At 43.5% G+C, this 23,173-nt stretch overlaps 1 protein-coding gene across 2 annotated transcripts in view; it reads left to right on the plus strand.

Annotated features, from left to right (window-relative positions):
• LOC140495758 (dedicator of cytokinesis protein 11-like) overlaps positions 1–23,173 on the plus strand; it is a 286,052-nt gene that overhangs the window by 230,826 nt on the left and 32,053 nt on the right. For both annotated transcript variants that reach the window (XM_072594834.1, XM_072594833.1), the window contains exons 45-46: positions 593–699; positions 21,393–21,515. In XM_072594834.1, coding sequence (XP_072450935.1) covers positions 593–699; positions 21,393–21,515 — 230 coding nt within the window. The remainder of the gene's footprint in view (positions 1–592; positions 700–21,392; positions 21,516–23,173) is intronic.

Consider the following 23,173-nt stretch of genomic DNA (forward strand, 5'->3'; position numbering starts at 1 on the left):
TTGTACTCTATTCCATCGGGAAAAAGATACAAAAGTTTCAAAGAACTTAACCAACAGATTTAAGAAAAGATTCTTCCCAGCTGTAATCAGACTTATGAACAGACTTCGTGTATTAGAGTTGACCTTCCTCTGCACCTTCTCTGTTGCTGCAACACTATATTCTGTTCTATTACCCTTATGTAATTATAAGGTATGATCTGCCTGTATTGCACACAAAACCATACTTTTCACTGTATCTCAGTACATATGACAACAATAAATGAAATCAAAAATCAAATCAAATCTTAGCTGGAAACAGAAACTGCTGGCAAACTTGCTTCGGTCTGCAATAGAAAGAAAACCTTTTGCTCATAAACATTTCACTAGAATGGCAGTTGCTGGTGTTGAGGACAGGCCTGAACAAGTAACCCAAAGAATTTTTGAGGAAGGGTCACTGGACCCGAAATGTTGACTTTGATTCCTCTCTACAGATGCTGCCAGACTTGCTGAGCTTTTCCAGCAATTTCTGTTTCTTTTCCTGAGCAAGTAATGGCTGTCTGAGTACAGATTTAATGTCACTAAGCCTAAAGTGATTCTTTTCCATTCCTCTCAGAATTATTTCCAAAAGGCTGCACAGCTTTCAAAGCAATCACTCCGAACATTGAGGAAGAAGCTGCAATGAAAGAGGATGCTGGGATGCAGGATGTCCACTACACTGAGGTAAGGCTTCTACGTTGATTTGCTATTTGATCCGTTCCCAGCAGTATTTCTCCCAGAATGCAGCACTGGCAAGGAAACGCCAATTTGCTGGATTTTGAATAACGTAATTATCAGAATCTTGACAACATGAATCTTGTCAATTATAGCATCCTCACCTCTGAGTCTCAAGGTTCAGTCTTAAATCGCATTCCAGTAATGGGAGACCACAATCTAGTGGTTTGCTCATTAAAAGCAGAAAATGCTGGAGGTATTCAGCAGACTTGTGGAGGAAGCAGTAAAGCTCACGTTTTGAGTCTAATATGTTTTCATTATTACTTCATTGAAATACTAAAGAAGTGCTGCACCCTATCTAATTCACCATATTTTGGGATGGTCATGTGGAGTCACAGAGATATGTAAGTCACAGATCCGACAGTCCAACTCGTCCACACCAACCAGATATCCTAAGTTAATCTAGTCGCATGTACCAGCACTTGGCCCATCTCCCTCTAAATCCTTCCTATTCATGTGCCCATCCAGCTGGCCTTTTAAATGTTATAATTATCCCACCTTCCACCACTTCCTCTGGCAGCTCGTTCCATACACGTACCACCCTCTGTGTGAAAAAGTTGCCCCATAGGTCTCTTTTATATCTTTCCCCTCTCACCCTAAACCTATGCCCTCTAGTTCCCGACCCCAGGGAAAAGACTTTGTCTATTTATCCTATCCATGCCCCTCATAATTTTGTAATTATTAGGTCTCCCCTCAGTCTCCGACGCTCCAGGGAAAACAGCCCCAGCCTGTTCAGCCTCTCCCTATAGCTCAAATCCTCCAACCCTGGCAACATCCTTGTAAATCTTTGCTGAACCCTTTCGAGTTTCACAACATTCTTCCCATCGGATGGAGATCAGAATTGCACGCAATATTCCAAAAGTGACCTAACCAATATCCTGAACAGCTGCAACATGACCTCTCAACTCCTGTATTCAATGCTCTGACAAACAATGAAAAGCATACCAAACACCTTCTTCACTATCCTATCTACCTGCAACTCCACTTTCAAGGAGCTATGAACCTGCACTTCAAGGTCTGTTTGTTCAGTAACACCCCTGAGGACCCAACACATTAAGTGTATAGGTCCTGCTCTGATTTGCTTTTCCAAATTGCAGCACCTCACATTTATCTAAATTAAACTCTATTTGCCACTTCTCAGCCCATTGGCCCATCTGATCAAGATCCCATTGTAATCTGAGGTAACCTTCTTCTCTGTCCAGTACACTTCCAATTTTGGCATCATCTATAAGCTTACTAGCTATACCTCCAGTATTCCCATCCAAATCATTTATGTGAATGACAAAAAGTAGTGGACCCAGCACCAATCCTTGTGGCACACCACTGGTCACCGGCCTCCTGTCTAAAAAACAACCCTCCACCACCACCCTCTGTCTTCCACCTTTGAACCAGTTCTGAATCCAACTGGCTAGTTATCCCTGTATTCCATGATATCTAACCTTGCTAACCATGAGGAACCTTGTGGAACACTTTACTGAAGTCCATATGTTTCATGTCCACCACTCTGTCCTCATCAATTTTCTTTATCACTTCTTCAAAAAACTCAATCAAGTTAATGAGACATGATTTCCCACGCATAAAGCCATGTTGACTATCAGTCCTGTCTTTCCAAATACATGTACATCCTGTCCCTCAGGATTCCCTCCAATAACATGCCTACCATCGATGTCAGGCTCACTGGTCTATGGTTCCTGACTTTTTCTTACCACCTTTCTTAAATAGTGACACCACGTTATCCAGTCTCCAATCTGAGACTATTGATAATACAAATATCCCAGCAATCACTTCCCTGGCTTCCCACAGAGTTCCAGGGTACACCCAATCTAGTCCTGGTGATTTATCCACCTTTATGCATTTCAAGACATCCAGCACCACCACCTCTGTAATATGGACATTGTTCAAAATGTTACTATCTACATCCCCACATTCTATATCGTTCATGTCCGCCATGGGGTGGCACAGTGGCTCAGTGGTTAGCACTGCTGCCTCACAGTGCCAGGGATCTGGGTTCGAATCTAGCACATTCTCCCTGTGTCTGGGTGGGTTTCCTCCGGGTGCTCCAGTTTCCTCCCATTATCCAAAGATGCGCAGGTTAGGTGAATTGGCCATGCTAAATTGCCCTTAGTGTTCAGGGATGTGTAGGTTAGGTACATTATTCAGGGGTAAATGTAGAGTAATGAGAAATGGGATGGGTGGGTTACTCTTCACAGGGTCATTGTGGACTTTTTGGGCTGAAGGGCCTGTTTCCAGACTAGGGATTTTTTGATATTCTCCACAGTAAACACTGATGCAAAATGCTCCTTTAGTATCTCCCCATTTCCTGCGGTTCCAAACATAGGTGGCCTTGCTGGTCTTTGAGAGGCCGTATTCTCTCCCTAGTTACCTTTTTATCCTTAATGTATTTATAGAATCCCTTTGGATTCTCCTTCAACCCAATTTGCCAAAGCTATCTCATGATCCCCAATTTGCCCTCTCAATTTCCCTCTTAAGTATACTCCTACTGCCTTTATACTCTTCTAAGGATTCACTTGATCCCTGCTGTCTATACCTGACATATGCTTTTTTCTTTTTCTTGACTAAAACCTCAATTTCTCTAGTCATCCAGCATTCCCTACACCTTCCAGCCTTGCATTTCACTCGAACAGGAACATACTGTTTCTGGACTCCCATTATCTCATTTCTGAAGGCTTCCCATTTTCCAGCAATCCCTTTACCTGCAAACATCCACCCCCAATCAACTTTTGAAAGTTCTTGCCATCAAAACCATCAAAATTGGTTTTCCGCCAATTTAGAACTTTAACTTTTTGATCCGATCTATCTTTTTCCATCACTGTTTTAAAACTATGGCTGCTGGTCCCAAAGTGATTCCCCACTGATAACTCACTCACCTACCCTGCCTTACTTCCCAAGAGTAGGTCAGGTTTTGCACCTTCTCTAGTAGGAACATCCATGTGCTGAAGCAGGAAATTTTCTTGTACAAATTTAACGAATTCCTCTCCATCTAAACCTTAACACTATGGCAGTCCCATTCTATGTTTGGCAAGTTAAAATCCCCTACCATAACCACATTATTATTCTTACAGATAAATGAGATCTCCTTACAAACTTGTTCCTCAATTTTCCTCTGACTATTGGGTGGGGGTATATAGTACAGTCCAAATAATGTGATCTTTTTTCCCAGTTCCACCCAAATAACTTCTCTGGATGTATTCCCAGGAATATCCTCCCTCAGTACAGCTGTAATGCTATCCCTTATCAAAAACACCACTCCCCTTCCTCTCTTGCCTCCCTTTCTGTCCTTCCTGTAGCATTTGTATCCTAGAACATTAAGCTGCCAGTCCTGTCCAACCCTGAGTCACATGTCTGTAATTGCTATGATATCCCAGTCTCATGTTCCTAACCATGCCCTGAGTTCATCTGGCTTCCCTGTTAGGCCTCTTACATTGAAATAAATGCAGTTTAACTAATCAGTCCTACCTTGTCTCTCTGCTTTGTCTCTGCCTGCCCTGACTGTTTGACTTGCTCCTTTTCCCAACTGTACCAGTCACAGATTGATCTTTTTTCTCACTGTCTCCCTGGGTCCCCTCCACTCCCCGCCACCTTATTAATTTAAATCCTCCTGAGCAGATTGAGCAAATCTCCCTGCCAGTATATTAGTCCCCTTCCAATTCAGATGCAATCCATCCTTTTTATACATGTCATTTCTACCCCAGAAGAGATTCCAATGATCCAGAAACATGAACCCTTCTCCCCTGCATCAGCTCCTCAGCCACACATTCATCTACTCTATCCTCCTATTCCTACCCTCACTAGGTCATAGCAATGGGAGTAATCCAGATATTACTACCCTTGAGGGCTTCCTTTTTAAATTCCTGCCTAACTCTCTATATTCTCCCTTCAGAATCTCATCCTTTTCCCTTCCTATGTCATTAGTTCTAATATGTATAATGACTTCTTGCTGGTCTCTCTCCCCTTTGAGAATATTCCACATTTTCTCTGAGATATCCTTAATCCTGACACCAGAGAGGCAACACATCATTTTGATTTCCTGCTGTCGGTTGCAAAAATGTCTGTCTGTGCCTCTGATTAGAGAGTCCCCTATCACAATTGATCATCTGTAACCTGATATACCCCTCATTAAAATAGAGCCACTTTCAGTACCAGAAACGTAGCTGTTCATGCTACATTCTCCTTAGAGTCCATCACCCCCTACATTTTCCAAAATAGCACAATTGTTTGAGATGGGGATAACCACAGGAGACTCCTGTACTACCTGCCTCCCTCTCCTACCTTTCCTGGCGGTAACCAATCTACCTAACTTTATCCGTGATTTTTCTCCATTCCTATAGCTGCCATCCATCACACTCCCTCGCTCTTGTAAATTCCTCATTGCCTCTAACTGCCTGTCCAATTGATCCATGCGATATGATAGGATTCACAACCAAAGACACTTACTGCCAATATAATCATTAGTACAATGGAAACTCACCATAATCTTCCACATCCAACAACAACACCACGCCACTCTACTGAAGGCCATCCTTGCACCTTGACAATCTATAGACCCAAAAATAGCAGAGTCTTGCTGCTCTAAAAAACACTGCTCCAGTCTAATTTAATACCTTGGTTTTGTATCATTAAAATTTGATCAAGAGACAGATCTCAATAAAACATAATCAAGAAAGAACCCACTCTACTCACGATTGTAGATTTTTTTAAACGTTACACTTATAAACTATGCACTTATCTGTTCTTGTGCCGTGAGCTCTCCCACACAGGTTCCTCCAAGGTCAGCTGTGAATTTCAATGTCCAGAGATACTTGAACACAAACAGCAAATGCAGTAGCTGTGCAGATTCACTACTGCGTGAGACAGCAGTGCAGGATTCTATTATTGTCTATTCAGCTGGATGATAAAAGTCCTAAATCACAACTTGAAGAGGAAAATGGAGAGTTTCCCAGTGTCCTATCCAATGTTTCCCAAGTGATTCATGCCATCAGAATGATTAACTGACCATTAATCTTTTTGTTCTCTTCCTGGGATCTTCCTGTGTATAATTTGTTGCTTTTGACTACTTGGCAGTGACTGTGTGCTAGGTGGAAGCTAAGGGAAGGTGACAGGATGTTGGTAGATGGTTGAAATAAGATGGAGTCAAATGACCATCCCCATATATAATTATTTCCAGGTCTGACGTAAATCAATTTTCCTTGTCAATATTTCTCCTTGTTAATTATAACCAAGGTTTGTGAGTACAGGTTAAAGTAGCTTCTAATTTATTTTTGTGGAAAGACAATTGCATTTCTTGAGAGCTGTTCAGTGACAAATGTCTGAAAGGAGGACAGGTATTTTGTATTTGTCTGGTTCTTTCCCACCAATCTAAGTTATCTCGATCCTAAATCTGACGGTGAAGTTTAAAACTGTATATTTTCCTTGATATTCAGTTTATTCCTGGACTGAAGCATTACATATGCCTGCTTCCAACCACAACACACTGACACAGCAGTCTCTCTTTATAAGTGCTCTAAGTGTTTTAGTAATACACATTTATTTTACAACATAATTAACATAACAGTAAGACACTCTTCTGTCACAATTCTTGATGACGTATTCCTGTGAATTATTCACATGTGAAATAACTGTTGTGAAGTGGTGTCTAAGGGATTGTTACTCTGACTAACTTGGCTTCAAGAAATGTCATTGATGCATCATCCTTCATTTGGATTCCTGGATTTAGATAGGTAGGTCCCTAGGTTAAGGGAGGTGACGACTCCAAGATTATTAAGGATGCTGCATCATGATTTCAGTTTGTATCGGAGTACTAAGGCAATGAGTGTTAACGAAGGAGCCAAATCAAGGTTTCCATTTGTCGTAAAGTATTTTATTCAAATTAAATCTATATTTTTCTTTCTTTCCTTTACACTTGTCTGCACTTCCCATGCACTGGTGATTAATTCCAGACCAAAGGATGTCTCCAACCATGTTCCATGGATTGCAGTTTGAGAGTTGATCCTGACCTGACTGCTGATGTATTTCCTGAAGTAAAAACAATATTGAAATTCACTGTGTTCAACAATTTAACAATTGCCAACTTTACAAATACAATTTATTCCACTCGATAATTATTTTAGCATGGGTTCTTCTGATTTTTATACAAGCTCGGGTCAGACTCCTAGATTAACTACAAATGACCTTGATTAACAATAAATGCATGATGGTAAGGTTACAGAGCAAAATGTTCTGCGCCCTGTGAGCACCATCCTTCCAGCAGAAGCCTACACATGACTGCTGAGATGATAGTTGCATTACAGCGTGCATGGGATGTGCAACTATACATTGACTCAGCTTTAACGCTACACTAATGTGACTTTCAGACCATAAGATAGAGGAGCAGATGTAGGCCATTCAGCCCATCAAGCCTGCTCTGCCATTCAATGAGATCATGGCTAATTTGATAATCCTCAACTCCACTTTCCTGTCAACATCATAAGCCTTGACTCCCTTTACTGATTAAAAATCAGTCTATTTCGCCCTGGAATATACTAAGACAAAATCCAGCCTCAACAGCCCTCGGCGGTATTCCCACTACACTCTGAGAGAAGAAATTAATCCTCACTTGCCTTAGAGTCATAGAATCATGCAGGACAGAAGAGGCCCTTTGGCCCATCAAGTCTGTACTTCCAACGCTACCTCAATCTACACTAGCCCCATTATTCTTGGGGCTATGAATGTAATGACATTTCACATGCTCATCCAAGTACTTTTTAAAGGGTGTGAGGTTTCCCGATTCAACTGCCCTCCCAGGCAGTATATTCCAGACTCCCACCACTCGCTGGGTGAAAAAAATCTTTTCTCAAATCCCCTTGAAGCCTCCTGCCTTTCAAATTAAAATGATACCCCTATGTTACTGAGTTTTAACTATGAAGAACAGCTGCTTCCTATCCATCATGTCCCTACCCTCAAAATCTTGTACACCTCTATCAGGTCACCTCTCAGCCTTCGAAAGTAAACAACTTGAGCCTATCCAGCCTCTGTGCATAGTTACATTGCTCCATCCAAAGTGGTGTATCTCCTCTGCACCCCCTCCCATGCAATCACACCCTTCCTATAGTGTGCTGACCACAACTACACATTGTATTCCATCTGTGGCCAAACCAAAATTCTGTACAACTCTAACATAACCTCTCTGCTCTTCGAATCTGTGCCGCGACTGATGAAGGCAAGTATCCCATGTGACTACTTCTGAACCTCAGGATTAACGTTATGAGGAAAGAATGGAGAAATCAGACCTATTTTCTCTACAGTTTAGAAGGTTAAGGGCTGGTCCAATCCAAGTCTTCAGGATATTAGCATGGAAAGACAGCATAGATAAAGATAAAGTGTTTCCACTGGGTGAGGATTCTAGAACTAGGGGCATAGTTGGAAAATTAGGGCCAGACCATTCAGGAAAGATGATAGGAAGCAACTCTACACACAGTGTGGTAGATGTTTGGAACTCTCTTCCACAAACAGCAGTTGATGCTAGATCAGTTGTCAGTTTTGAATCTGAGTGAACCAAATGGGCTTTTTCCTGATAACGGTCATGAACATCATGTAATGTTCTTCGTACCATGTTTTTACTGAATTCAAATTCCGCCATCTATCACAGCAGGATTTGAATCAGAATCCCCTGAACATTACCTGGGTCTCTGCATTAACAGTCCAGTGATCATACCTCTAGACCATCTGCTCCTGTCCACCATCCAAGGCCTACGTCAGATATTCTGTATTCACTTGGATGAATACAACTCTAACAACACTCAAGCAGCTTGACACCCTGAACACAATGCAACCCATTTGAATATCATCATATTCCACATTAATTCTCTTCACTCTTTTAGCATTGTGTCAGCAGTGTGCCCCACAAGATGCATTGCACCAATTCTCCAAGGCTCTATCAAAGTAAATCACTACTACCCAGTAGAATAAAAACAGTAGATGCATGGAACACTGCTCTCTGCAATTCCCCCCTGAACAGTGTACCATCCTGACATCGCCATATATCACATTTCCTGCACTGTCACAAGATTAAAATCCTGGAGCACTCTACTTTTCAGCACAATGGTATCTATATCCCAAGGACGTCAGTGATTCAAGAAAGCAGCTCACCATTTCCTTTTCTAGGGTAAGTAGGGATGGACAATAAATGCTGGCCTTGCGACATGCCATGAACACAACACAAGAATAGAAGACTTCTTAACTGTTCACTCGTGAGGCCAGCATTTGAACTGAGTGACTTTCTAGGAGAGAAGATTCAGCCACTGTGCCATTGTCTGCAGTCACATTAGGTGAGACCAGGTAGGGATGACACACTCCTTCCCCTAAAAGACATTACTGAAGCAGTTGGGTTTTTTCACATTATTGAATGATAATTGCCATTACAAGTTTTAAATTGTTGATTGTAAATTTCAAGAGCAGTGGTTAGATTTGAACCTGTTTCCCTGTATCATTCTCCTACAATTCTGGATTATTAGTCAACGCCATTACACCATCATATCCACACAGGAGTATGAGTAGACAATTCAGTTCCTAGAGTCAGTTTTGTCATTCAGTTAGATGATGAGTGATGCACATTTACAGGAATTGGGAAACTGTATTGAGCAATGTGTTTAAATTCATCGGACCTTTTAGCATTGTTCCGTAATAATAACAAAATCCAAGCTGGGCAAGGATTCCAGAAAATTATACGACATGCACTTTAAATCTTGACTATAACACATGTATTTAGTTTCGGAAAATGCCATTTTAAACCTGCATCTTTTCAGCAGAGCAGATTGGATTTTAATTTGAGCTCTGAGCAGTTATGTTGAAACATGCCACAGAGCAGTTGTGGTTAGCTTACTTGTGTGAAGTCACTGACAGCAGTCTGGTTCCTCTGCAACCCAGTAATACTGTGCAATAGAAAATTGAGCAATAGATCACAGTGCAACAAAAAAAAGGAAGAACAGTTGAAATGAAAATGCAACAGCTGGAGCAGTGCAGAACTGGATAAAATAAGATAAACACTTGTAAGTTAAAAATCACACAACACCAGGTTATAGTCCAACAGGTTTTTTTGGAAGCACTAGCTTTCGGAGCACTGCTCCTTCATCAGGTGGTTGTGGAATATAGGACCATAAGACACAGAATTTATAGCAAAAGTTTACAGTGTGATGCAATTCAAATGATGTATTGGAAAAGACCTAGATTGCTTGTTAAGTCTCTCATCTTTTAGCATGACCATGTTGGTTTCAGTTCTTTCATGCTGAACAAAGACACCTTGGAGTGAAGGTTCATAGCTCCTTGAAAGTAGAGTCGCAGGTGGATAGGATAGTGAAGGTGGCATTTGGTTTGCTTTCCTTTATTGGTCAGAGTATTGAGTACAGGAGTTGGGAGGTCATGTTGCAGCTGTACGGGACATTGGTTAGGCCACTTTTGGAATATTGCATGCAGTTCTGGTCTTCCTATCGAAAGGATATTGTGAAACTTGAAAGTTTTTAGAAAAGATTTTACAAGGATGTTGCCAGGGTTGGAGGTGTTAAGCTATAGGGAGAGGCTGAATAGGCTGGGGCTGTTTTCCTGGAGCATCAGAGTCTGAGGGGTGACCTTATAGAGATTTGTAAAATCATGAGAGGCATAAATAGACAAAGTCTTTTCCCTAGGGTGGTCTAGTCCAGAACTAGAGGTCATAGGTTTAGGCTGAGAGGGGAAAGATATAAAAGAGACCTAAGGGGCAACCTTTTCACACAGAGGGTGGTGTGTGTATGGAATGAGCTGCCAAAGGAAGTGGTGGAGGCTGGTACAATTACAATATTTTAAAGGCATTTGGATGAGTATATGAATAGGAAGGGTTTGGAGGGATATAGGTCGGGTGCTTGCAGGTGGGAGTGGATTGGGTTGGGATATCTGGTCAGCATGGACACGTTAGATCGAAGGGTCTATTTCCGTGCTGTGCATCTCTATGACTATATGTAAATCCCAGAACTTTTTTTTAAAGTTACATTCTTAAGTGAACTTGAACAATAGGTGCCATGTCAGCTCAGATAATGCATTGAAGGCATGAGGTTAAAGTCTGTGTGTCGGTGCCCCAATATCCAGTACTTCCCAGGAGCCAAAAGGCTATGCCATGGTCCTCACAGCCTGCAACACATTATCAATGAGGACGAGCACCTTGCCAAGATATTCCCCACGCCTCCACTTCTCGCCTTTAAACAACCACCAAACCTCAAACAGATAAACCGTTCGCAATAAACTGCCCAGCCTTCAGGATAATGCTATACAATCCTGTCATGGCAGATGCTGCAAGACGTGTCAGAGTGTGGATACGGATACCACCATTACGCGAGGGAACACCACCCACTGTGTATGTGGCAGGTACTCATGTGACTCGGCCAACGTTGTCTATCCCATACGCTGCAGGCAAGGATGCCCTGAGGCATGGTACATTGGCAAGGCCAAGCAGAGGCTATGATCAAGGGACACCGCGCAACAATCACCAGAGAGGAGTGCTCCCTCCCGGTTGGGGAACACTTCAGCGGTCTGGGGCATTCAGCCTCCGATGTTCGGGTGACCATCCTCCAAGGCAGACGTCGGGACAGGCAACAACGCAAAGTGGCCGAGCAGAGGCTGAAAGTCAACTGCGGTACCCATGGGGATGGCCTCAACCGGGACCTTGGGTTCATGTCACATGACAGGTGACCTCACTGCACTACACACTCGCTCACACTCTCACTCACACATGCACCCTCTCACACACATATACCCCTTTACACTCTCACACATACACATACACACACTCACACTCTTTCCACCACCCCCCCTCCCAACATATATCCCCATGTGCGCACACACATATAAGTTTGTGGGGTGAATTTGTAATCGAAAAATTACATTTTATTTTGCTCAAGAACTACATTAATCCATGCAAGATTATGTTAATCCCTTTTTTAGAAATAGAATCAGTATGAACATTGGGGCACAGATAGCCTCACACAGGGCACCTCACACCTTCAAAGCATTATCTGAGCTGACATGGCACCTATTTGTTAAAGTTCAGATGAGAATGTAACTTTTAAAAAAAAGTTGTGCAACACCTTATTCAGTCTTAGGAGTTTGAAAAGCAAGTTTTGGCAAGTACGCTGCTTTTGCAGTGTACTCATTGTTATAAAATAGGAGAATGTAGCAAGAGACTTGTGCACAGCAGCCTCCCACAGTGAGTAAGTAATGTGTTTACATTCACCTGAGAGGGTAGAAGGGGCCTCATTCCAATGTTTCATCCAAACCTTGGGCACTTCCACCAGTATGGCACTCACTGTAATATCCTCTTGAGCGTCAGCCTGGATTATGTACAAAAGCCTCTGGAGTAGATCTTGAACCCACGACATTCAGACTCAGTGGCGAGAGTCCTGACACTGTATTCATAGCGTCATAGAGATATATAGCACGGAAACAGATCCTTTGGGCCAACTCATCACTGCCAACCAGATATCCGAAATTAATCTAGTCCTGTTTACCAGCATTTGGCCCATATCCCTCTAAACTCTTCCTGTCCCATCCAAATGCCTTTTAAATGTTGTAATTGTACCAGCCTTAACTTCCTCGAGCAGCTCATTCCATACACACACCATAATCCGCGTGACAAGTTGCCCCTAAAGTCCCTTTTAAATCTTTTCTCTCTCACTTTAAACCTGTGCCCACTAGCTTTGTAGTTCCCTACCCTAGGGAAAAGACCTTGACTATTCGCTCTATCCATGCCCCTCATGATTTTATAAACCTCTGTAGATTTATAAACGTAAACAGCTTCGGACACTCCAGGGAAATTAGCCTCAGCCTCTCCCTCTAGCTCGAACCGTCCAGTCCTGGCAACATCCTTGTAAATCTTTTCCTCACCATTTCAAGTTTCACAACATCTTTCCTCTCAATGAGAGACACGAATTGAATGCAGTATTCCAAAAGTGGCCTAACCAATATCCTGTACAACTGCAACCTGACCCCCCCCCCCCCCCCCCAACTCCTATACGCAATGCCCTGACCAATAAGAGCAAGTGAACTAAATGCCACCGTGTCTACCTGCAACTCCATTTTCAAGGAATTTTGTACCTGCACTCCAAGGTGTCTTTGTTCCCCAGGACCTGAGGCGATGTCATGACAAATATGTCACAGCATTGATTCATTTTGTAATTCATGTCTTTGACAGCACCTTTTCAATCACTTGCTTGTTAACATTGAGAAGGGCAAGGGCAGCAAACGCAAGGGAACACCACCAGTGGCAAGTTCCCCTGCAAGTTACCTACAATCCTGACTTGGAAATATACAGCCATGTGGATTATAATATTTCAAGAAGGCAACTCGCCACCACCTTCTCAAGGGCATTTGCAGATGGTGAGGAACTCCTGGACCAGCCTGTGATGCTCAGATCCCATGAAAGAATTTTTTTTTAAAATTCTAAGCTTATTTTGTGGAGGCATGAGGGGAAGGTATGTGTATTTGACTGTGTCTTTCTCATATACGCACATCAATTTACCTACAGCCATTCATCCATACTTACTGAGGCGAACACCTATTCACTCACCCACACGTTCATCCAGACATATGCAGCAGATCTAGTCAGCTGTGCATCCATTCACACACACTCATGGACTCATTTGCCATCCACACCCACTTTCACTATCACCCATTTAACCACTCAATCATCAACACACCCATTCGCCCTTCCACCATCAAACCCATTCACAGTGGCTCAGTGGTTAGCACTGTTGCCTCACGGTGCCAAGGACCCAGGTTCGATTCCTGCCTCGGGCGACTGTGTGGAATTTGCACATTCTCCTTGTGTCTGCAAGGGTTTCCTCTGGGTGCTCCAGTTTCCTCCCACATTCCAAAAGTTATGCAGGTTAGGTGCATTGGCCATGCTAGATTGCCCATAGTGTTAGGTGCATTAGTCAGGGGTAAATGTAGGGAAATGAATCTGGGTGAGTCACTCTTCGGAGTGGGTCGAAGGGCCTGTTTCCACACTGTGGGGAGTCTAATCTAACTTGCCCACCCACCATCAAACCCATTCACCCTTCCACTAATAAGCACATTCACCTACCTGTCAAATCCATTCACCAACACAGCCATTTGTCCACCCACCATCAAACCCATTTACTCACCTGCCATCAAACCCATTTGCCCACCCAGCAACAAACCCATTCACCAATCTACACACCCACTCATCTACCCATTCAACCGCACAGCAGCACTGATTCCAACACTCCCAGCACACTCTCCAGCTGAATGGTCAATAAAAACATGTGTATTTAATGCAGCCCCAATCCTAGTCACCCAACTGTCATCATTCTCCTCTGCTGCACACCCCCACGGCTAGACTCCTGACCACTGTAGTGGTCAGCCTTTGTCTTGTCCTGCCCCAGCCAGTGTCGCCTTTAAATTTCTCACGAGCATGAGTCAGCACCTGACCATGAGTCCAAGCCTCAGGCTGAATGAAAGCAGTTGTGTTGCTTGATCACTGCTCCTCCCATCTCACCATGAGAGGTCATCAAAATTAAATGATCAAGGGAAAATCTTATAAACGGTGTCCAGGTACACTTTGGTAAATGATGGTAAACAGTGAGCCCATAGCACTTCTACTGCCTCAGGGCAGTTCAGTGGAAACTTGGAAGTGAGATCACTTTATATTCCGTACGTACATGTCATCACCATGGAATGCACTTACTGGAAGGATGGCAGAGGCATACGGTATGTAAGAGGACTTTGTTTCTATTCACATAACCACCTAATGTGCAGGACTACAAGGAAAAAAAACAAACAAATGACACTAAATCATGACACTTGTTCATATGTCAAGTGCAGATGTAGAGCATTACAGCGCAGTACAGGTCCTTCGACCCTCGATGCTGCGCCAACCTGTGAAACCAATCTGAAGCCCATCCATCCGACACTATTCCATTATCAACTATATGTTTATCCAAAGAGAATTTAAATGCCCTAAGTACAGTGTGTTAGCTTTTATTGGTAGAGGGATTGAGTTTCGAAGCCATGAGGTCATGTTGCAGCTGTAAAAAACTGATGCAGTCGCATTTAGAGTATTATGTACAGTTCTGGTCACCGCATTATAGGAAGGATGTGGAAGCTTTGGAAAGAGTGCAGAGGAAATTTACCAGGATGTGGCCTGGTATGGAGGGAAGGTCTTGAGGAAAGGCTGAGGGGCATGAGGCAAATCCACTACTGTTGCAGGCAGTGCATTCCATGCCCCTACTACTCTCTGAGTAAAGAAATTACCTTTGATATCTGTCCTTGTTCTATCACCCCTCAGCTTAAAGCTGTGTCCCCTCATGCTAGCCATGACCATCCGAGGAAAAAGGCTCCCACTGTCCACCCTATCTTGATCATCTTGTATGTCTCTATTAAGTCACCTCTCAGCCGCCTTCTCTGTAACAAAGACAGCTCCCGCCCACCTCCCCCCCCCCGCACCCCAGGATATTGGTACTCCTCTGGTTCAGGTGGAGTCCATGCCATTTGTAGAGGTCCCAGCTACCCCAGAATGAACCCCATTTATCCAGCTATCTGAATCCCTCCCTCTTGTACCATCCCTGTCATCACGCGTTCAACTCCTGTCTCTCCCTATTCTTCACCTCGCTAGCACGTGGCATGGGTAACAAACCAGAGATAACAACTCTGTTTGTTCTAGCACTAAGCTTCCACCCTAGCTCCCTGAATTTCTGCCTTACATTCCTATCCCTTTTCCTACCTATGTCATTGGTGCCTATGTGGACAACGGCTTGGGGCTGCTCTCCCTCCCCCTTAAGGATCCCGAAAACGCAAACCAACACATCACAAACCTGGCACCTGGGAGGGAACACACCAACTGTAAGTCTCTCTCGTTCCCACAGAATCTCCGATCTGTTTCCCTAACTATGGAGTCCCCAGTGACTAATGCTTTATTCCTCTCCCCCTTCCATTCTGAGCAACAGGGACAGACTCTGTGCCAGAGACCTGTACCCCATGGCTTACCCTTGGTAAGTTGTCCCCTCAACAGTACCCAAATGGAATACTTGTTATTGAGGGGAACGGCCACAGGGGATCCCTCTACTATCTGCCTGTTTCCTTTCCCTCCCCTTACTGCAACCTATCTACCTCTTTCCTGTACCTGAGGTGTGACTACCTCTACATATCTCCTCTCAAATGCTCCCTCAGCCCCCGGAATGATGCGAAGTTCATCCAGCTCCAGCTCCACTTCCCTAATGCAGTTTCTGAGGAGCTGGAGTTGGGTGCAATTCCTGCAGAAGAAGTCAGTGGATCATTCAACTGCCCTAACATCTATTCCCACTGTTCTGAATTCCCAAAGAGATCATTGAATAAAAAACCGCTTCCCTTACTAATCCGGCGCACCGAACCTTTTTATTTTGGTTAGAGGAGGAGGAGGATGGGTGGGAGACACTGCTGAAGTAGCATTTCATGTAAGGTAATTGCCCAAATCTATTACCTCTCTGACTCAGCAATCCCGTGTCCGCTCATACGAGGTAAGTTTTTATAGGATTAATTTGCCTTCCCAGCAGCTCCCGGTCCTCAATCTTGCTGTTCCTGCTGCTGCTGAAAATAGAGGCAGCTGACGCTTGAGCTAAATCCTTTTAAGAGGGAAAGTGGCCAAGTGGCCTCCTTTCACACTATATTGATCCTGCGATCTCCCCATTTGGAGATATTTGGATTGCACAACCCAATTTTGCAACACAAATAAAAGGCAGTTAAGTAGTGGGCATATTACTGGACTGGTCATCCAGAATCAAAAAGAGTCGTGTTGGAAGATCACAGCCGGTCAGGCAACATCTGAGGAGCAGGAGAGTCGATGTTTTGAGCATAAGCTCTTCATCAGGAATGACCTGATGTAGTAATCCTGAACCCTAGGTGTTCTGGGGTCCTTGCTTCAAACCCCACCTTCACAGGTGGGGTAATTTAAATTCGGTGAAAATCCCGAGAAAGGACCCTCGCCTAAAGGTAACCATCAAAATTGTCCTAAAAACCTTTGAGACTTGAGAAATCTACCATCCTTATCCATTCTGACTTAACACATGCCTTCAGACCCACAGCAATGTAATTGACTTTTAACTTACTTCTTGGCAATTTGGATTGGGCAATACATGCTGGTCCAGCCAACTATACCCCCATAGACAAAAAAGTTCTTTCATCAGAGCAGTTGGAGCAACCACTGAAATGTTAGCTGGCATTTCTCATTCTGCAAGCAGACAAAACCACGGTGAATTTCCATTCTTTTATGTTTCTATTTGGGTTTTTCAGCATTTGTGGTCTAAATTTCTATCTGCCCTAAACCTGGTTTCAGTTCCTGCCTGTTACATGAATCTTTTCGATGTTTTTTTCTCCCACCCCAACAGGTTGAAACTCAACTCAGCACTAAATCCTTTGCTACCATTTATAAAAGACTTCCAGACAACAAAACAGGCATTTCTTTGTGCCTATCACACCGCTGCCTCTCCCCTCATCCACACATGCTGGCCTGGTGCTTCTCCAAAGTGAGCCATCTCTTCAAATCTACATCAAGATCCTTAAATTCCATTCTCCTACCCCAAGCCACAGTCCCCCCCTCAAAAGTTGATGGGAGCTGAAATTTGCTTTTTATGTACTTTCACATAGTAGAGTCCTCCATATCTGTCGTCTCCCTGAACCTCCCCCTTTGACTGTGGTTTCAAGATTACCGACCAGTGTGAACATAGTTCCACAATCTGATTTTTTTTTTTAGTGGTTACTTGAGTTCCCTTTTGACAGACGTTCTTTTCAGATATCACTACCTGCAAACACCCCATGAAGTGATTGGGTTGCAAAAGAGCTACATTTGCCAGCCTTGGCGTTCTGCAGTTTCAGGTCAATCTTGACGCTGTCATTTTAGGGTAATGAGTAGAAGTTTCATGGGAACACCAGACGCTGAGCAGATTTTCAGACTGGCAGTACTGAGGGAGTCATGTGTTGTCTAGGTTACCAATGTTCAGGTTTTGAGATTAAACTGACGTTGCCTCTGCCCTCTCAGGATCCTGTGGCGTTGCTTGAAAAGGAGCAAGGTGTTTGTTGTATACTGGGCAATCTTTTGTGTAGATAAAAGGGAGTTGTGTTTATCTCTTCTTTGCTGTTTGTACAAGCTTCCTACATTGTAACTGTGGCCACATTTCATGAAGGAAATGAATGGTCGTGCGGTTCTGTGGCATATTCTGAGATTGAAAGATGATATATAAGTGCACATTAGTTGGTTGGGCCAATGAAATGCATTTCTATATCTATATGCTACACTGTAGGTGTCTGTAAAATATATGGGACCTACCTGTTTATCCTTATTCTTCAATTCTGATCTAACCTTTCTCTTCTATGATTCACTTGCTTAGCATCCACCCCCAATCACAAACTGAATGCCTTTTTTCTCACCTCCCATTCACACAACATTTTCCATTCTGAGGGTTGGTTAAATCCACCAAGGCGTGAATTGTGGTTAAGCTAAAATTTGCCATTCTAATTTAGTCATTTTGATTTTCCACCTTGCTCAGACTGTGGCACTGTAATCAATAATCATGTTCGTTTCTGTCTACGGGCAGAGCTAGACAAAGTTCCCAGGTTTGCAGTTTCCAGCCAGTTTCAGGAGCTCTGTCTTGCCGGGTGATGTAATAACATGGCATTCAAGATTTAGAACAAGAAATGGGGGTGTGGCTAACTGGGCGAGTTAGAAGCCTTTGACTTCTGAACCCTGTGTTCAAGACCACCTGGAATCTGCTCTCTGCCAGAATCTTGGTTTGGGCTGTGTCCATCCTGGCCTTACAGGCCTATTGCCCATTGTCGTTCTCAGTTTGGCCGTCATTGGCCATTATCAGTTCACATGGAGGTGAGGAATGGAAGGGAATCTGGAAATGAGGTGACAATATAGGGGGGAGTGTTCCTGCCCCTGCATCTTCTGGACTTGAAAAAAGAGCATTTGGTAAATGCAGCACCCAATTTAGTATTTCTACCCACCATAAAGCTCATCCTAAACCCTGCTGCCCCTGTCCACAACAAACCTTGCAGCTTGATCCAGGGCCCAGAATGGGAATAATGGGTGGAGTGAGCTGGCAGGTGGCAGGATAGATCAGAGACAGTAACTGGGGTCCTGGGCAGGGGGGAGTTGCTATGCTCAGGTGGGGGCCCAGGCTATGACTTCAATCTCTGCCCATGGATCCATTATCCCTTTACTCACTGACCAATTCTCGGTCAGGTAACGTGTCAATTTTAAAATCCTCCTCCTTGTTTGAAAATTCCTTTGTTGCCTCATTCTTCAAATCTACTCTAGTATCCCTCAAAGATGTCTTAGTCCGGCCTCTTGCACACCCCGTTTGTTAATTACTCATTTGCCTTGCTTTCTTGACCAAAGGTGCAGTCTGCTTGTACCAACTGTCTTCCTCACTTTTATGTAAAGACTGCAGAAAGAGTCCAGACTCTAGTCATTATATGAAGTGGTGAAGTGAATGTCGAATGTCAATGTTATCAGGCTTTTGGGCTCAATGGTTAGCACTGCTGCCTCACAGTGCCAGGAACCCGGGTTCAATTTCAGCCTTTGGCAACTGTCAGTGTGAAGTTTGCACGTTCTCCCTGTTTCTGCATGGGTTTCTCTGGGTATTCCAGTTTCCTCCCCCAGTCCAAAGATGTGCTGGTTAGGTGGATTGCCTATGTTACGTTGACCTATATCTCCAGGGATGTGCAGGCTATGTGGATTAGGCTTGGGGAATTTAGGGCTACAGAGATAGGGCAGGGGGTTGGTTCTGGGTGGGATGCTGTTTGGAGGATCACTGGGCCACTGCTCACTGAAATATTTGCAGTCTATCTATTGAAAGATTGGAGGATATACAAAGGTCTGTGTGAAAGACATGCAGCCAGTCTAGGCCTCTGCAATGACCCCCTGGATTTGTAATGATTGGTCAGACATTGGGCTGATCACTGGAATGGTCTGGAGACACCACTGTTCCACACTCAGATAGTGAACATTTTGTACCCTCTTTTCATCAGACACTGAAGGTGCCCTCAGAATTCGGGTCTATCTCTAGTTTGTTGATGTAGCTCTTCAATATGACTATCAACGCCTTGACCCAGCACAGCCTCCCATCTTGACACTGCTCCCATCCCGACACAGCTCATCCCATCAACCTACCAAGATTTCTCACCCCCTCATCAAATCCCCCAGTAGCGTCCAACCCACCCTCATCCTCATCAGTGCCCCAATCCCCCAGACAAGGCTTACCCTTTGGTCAAGCACTACTATCAGTATGAAATGCTTTGACTACTGCCTTTATATTAGTTCACATAACATAACCCACAAAGACTTGGTTTTTGTTGAGAAAGAAGTTTATGAGCAAACTTGGATAATAGGAGCAGGAAAACACCATTCGACCCTTCAAGCCTGCTGTACCACTCAATATAATCATCCAACTCAGCGCCTTGTTTCTAGTTTCTCCCCACATCCTTTGATTCCTTCAGCCCTAAGGACTGTATCTAATACCTTCTTGAAAGCATTCAACATCTTAGCCTTGGCCATTTTCTGAGGCAGAGAATTCTGTGGACTCACCATTCTCTGGGTGAAGACATTTCTCCTCATCTCCATCCCAAATAGACTAGCCCATATCCTTTGATTGTAACCCGTGGTTCTGGACTCCCCAGTCATCGGGAACAACCTTTCTGCATTTACCCTGTCTAGTCCCATTAGGTATCTATGAGATCCCCTCCCATTCTTCTAAACTAACCGAACTGACACTGTTAATTGAGTGAAGCTGAGGCAGGTACCTTTATACTGGAAGGTCACATGGTGTAATGTTTTATCTGGAAATAATGCGGCAACATAACATCCTCACTTCACCCCCAAATCACCTGACCACATTCATCCCACCCTTATCTCTGACAATGTGAGCATGCCCTCAACACCCCGATCAGTATCTCTGGCTAAGTAAACTGTTGAGAGTTTCTCTTTGAAAATTAACTAATTCCGGATTGAGCATCAGGGTGGTGACGCACAGGTTCTGTGGCAAGGTTGGAGTCAGCATAATTTTATTTGTGCGTAATAGTAGGTGGGCACGAAGCAATGAGCAGATCAAATCAGTTCAAAGATCACAGTGGACTAAGCTATCCTTAAGGCCAGCAAGGAGGTCGACTTTCCTCTGAGAACTGTGGTGGAACTTTTTTAACCCAGGCTCATATTCTAGTGTAGCGCTGTCCGAGAGGCTGTCTGTGAAATGAGATGCTAACTGTGAGCTTCTTGTGGGAGTGTAGATGATCCTAGAGGAGTATTTGAGGTGGAGGCAATGTTCCCCCAGTGTCCTCCAACTGGATCACTAAAACAGATAATTGCTTGCTATAAAGTGATTGTTTGTGGAATTATGTTGAGCGCAATTGGTTCCTAAAATTGTACGCAATTTAATTCAAAAGTGCTTCATTGATATAAAGTGATTGTGGATTTCCCAAAGAGTTACTTTTGTTTACAGATTATTAAAAGATTTAATCCTGCAAAATAATAGCTACAGTAATATAGTCAGAATTGAACACAATCAGCAACAGCCTTGATTTTGGCAAAATATTCTGGATGTTCCTATCATTGCTATCTGTATTCTCTGCAGGACGTGCTGGTGGAGTTGTTGGAGAAATGTGCAGATGGGCTGTGGAACGCTGAGCGCTACGAGTTAATGGCAGTGATTTACAAGTTCATTATTCCTATCTACGAAAAACGCAGGGACTTTGAGGTATGTTCCTGCAATTCCACTCAACTGTGGGATCTTTCTCAAGCTCAGGATGTGCCACACCAATGGCTAATTATTGTATAGTACCTCTTTAATGCACTAGGACTTCCCGAGGTGTTTCACAGGACAACATATGGCACCAACCCATAAGCTCAGCCTACAGGAGGAGTGCAGGGGGCGAGGTTTAGCATGGCAATTTCAGAGCTTACATCCCAAACAACAGGTCATTGTCAACAATGATGGATTGGTTAAAATTGTGAATACTAAAGCAGCTGCAATTAGAAGGCAAATATCTCACCCAGGAGAGCTGAACCCAGCAGAGTTTCCAGCTGCCATTCCAAATCACCAGAGGATTATATTTAGAACCATGTGACAAAAAAAATGCCCCATTTCTCGAGTGGCAGGTTTTGACCTACCATGGTCCTTGAATCGATTCATGACCAACCAGGGTCCTTGAATCGATTCATGACCAACCAGGGTCCTTGCAGAGCCAAACTCTGGAGCCAGTGTTGTTGTCTTGATTTTTAGCTCATCCACTGTAGAAGGCTAAATATGGCCTTTAATAATCATTATATTCGAGTGACACAAGTAACCTGCCTTGATTAATAAACTTTCAAAGATTAATAGATCCACGTCTGTTCAATGGGACAAGGTCCTGTTCTGAAGGTCGATGTGAGACCATTTAATTTTCATTCTCTTACACCTCAGACCACCTTCTTTCCATCTCCAAAACCCAAATCAATCCCTTAAGCCTTCATTTACATATCTCACCCAACAAAACAGACCACACCATTGTCCACTATAACCGGATCTTGAGATGTATAATCATATTTGGAAGTCTTTTAGAAGGGTATAAGTCATCAGAATTGACAAACATTACCTAATATCCTTTATTTTAAATGTCCTCTGAAAACCTCATAAAACTGTCAAGCTCACATTCCTGTTAACAACTGAGCAGAATCCATTTGTGATTTGGAAGGCATTTGTAATGACATTTCACTGAGTTCCTGTCTTAGCTAACTCTCTTGAAAACAGTCCACCAGAGCCTTTGAATACAGCCAGGAGCTTTGCTATCTCTTAAAGCTTTGAAGAAGCCAATCAGATGGCTTGGATGGGCATCAAGGGATAAGTTAAAGTCTACACAAACAGACCTGGAATTTACTATTTAACTGCTGTAGGGTAGTACTTTATCCCACGAATAAAATACTGCAATGCATTTTGGTCTCCTTATCTAAGGAAGGATGTTCTGGCTATGGAGGGAATGCAATGAAGATTTGCCAAACTGATTCCAGGGATAACAGGACTGACATGTGATGAGAGACTGGATCAGTTTGGACTATTCACTGAAGCTCAGAAGAATGACAGGGGATCATATCAATCTGTAAAATTCTGACAGGACTAGACAGAGTGAATGCAGGAAGGAATTTCACAATGACTGGGGAAATCCAGAACAAAAAGGAGTCACAGTTTAAGGATATGGGATAGCCCATTTAAGACCACGGTGAGAATTTTCTTAACCCAGAGAGTGGTGAGTCAGTGGAATTTTCTGCCACAGAACACAGTTGTGGCCAAAATATTGAACATTTTTAAGGAGGAGTTAGCTGTTGTTCTTAGGACTAAAGGGATCAAAGAGGTGAAAGTGGGAACAGGGAACTGAGTTG

Source organism: Chiloscyllium punctatum, chromosome 25 (genome assembly GCF_047496795.1).
Source record: "Chiloscyllium punctatum isolate Juve2018m chromosome 25, sChiPun1.3, whole genome shotgun sequence".
In the NCBI taxonomy this organism is placed as follows: domain Eukaryota; kingdom Metazoa; phylum Chordata; class Chondrichthyes; order Orectolobiformes; family Hemiscylliidae; genus Chiloscyllium; species Chiloscyllium punctatum.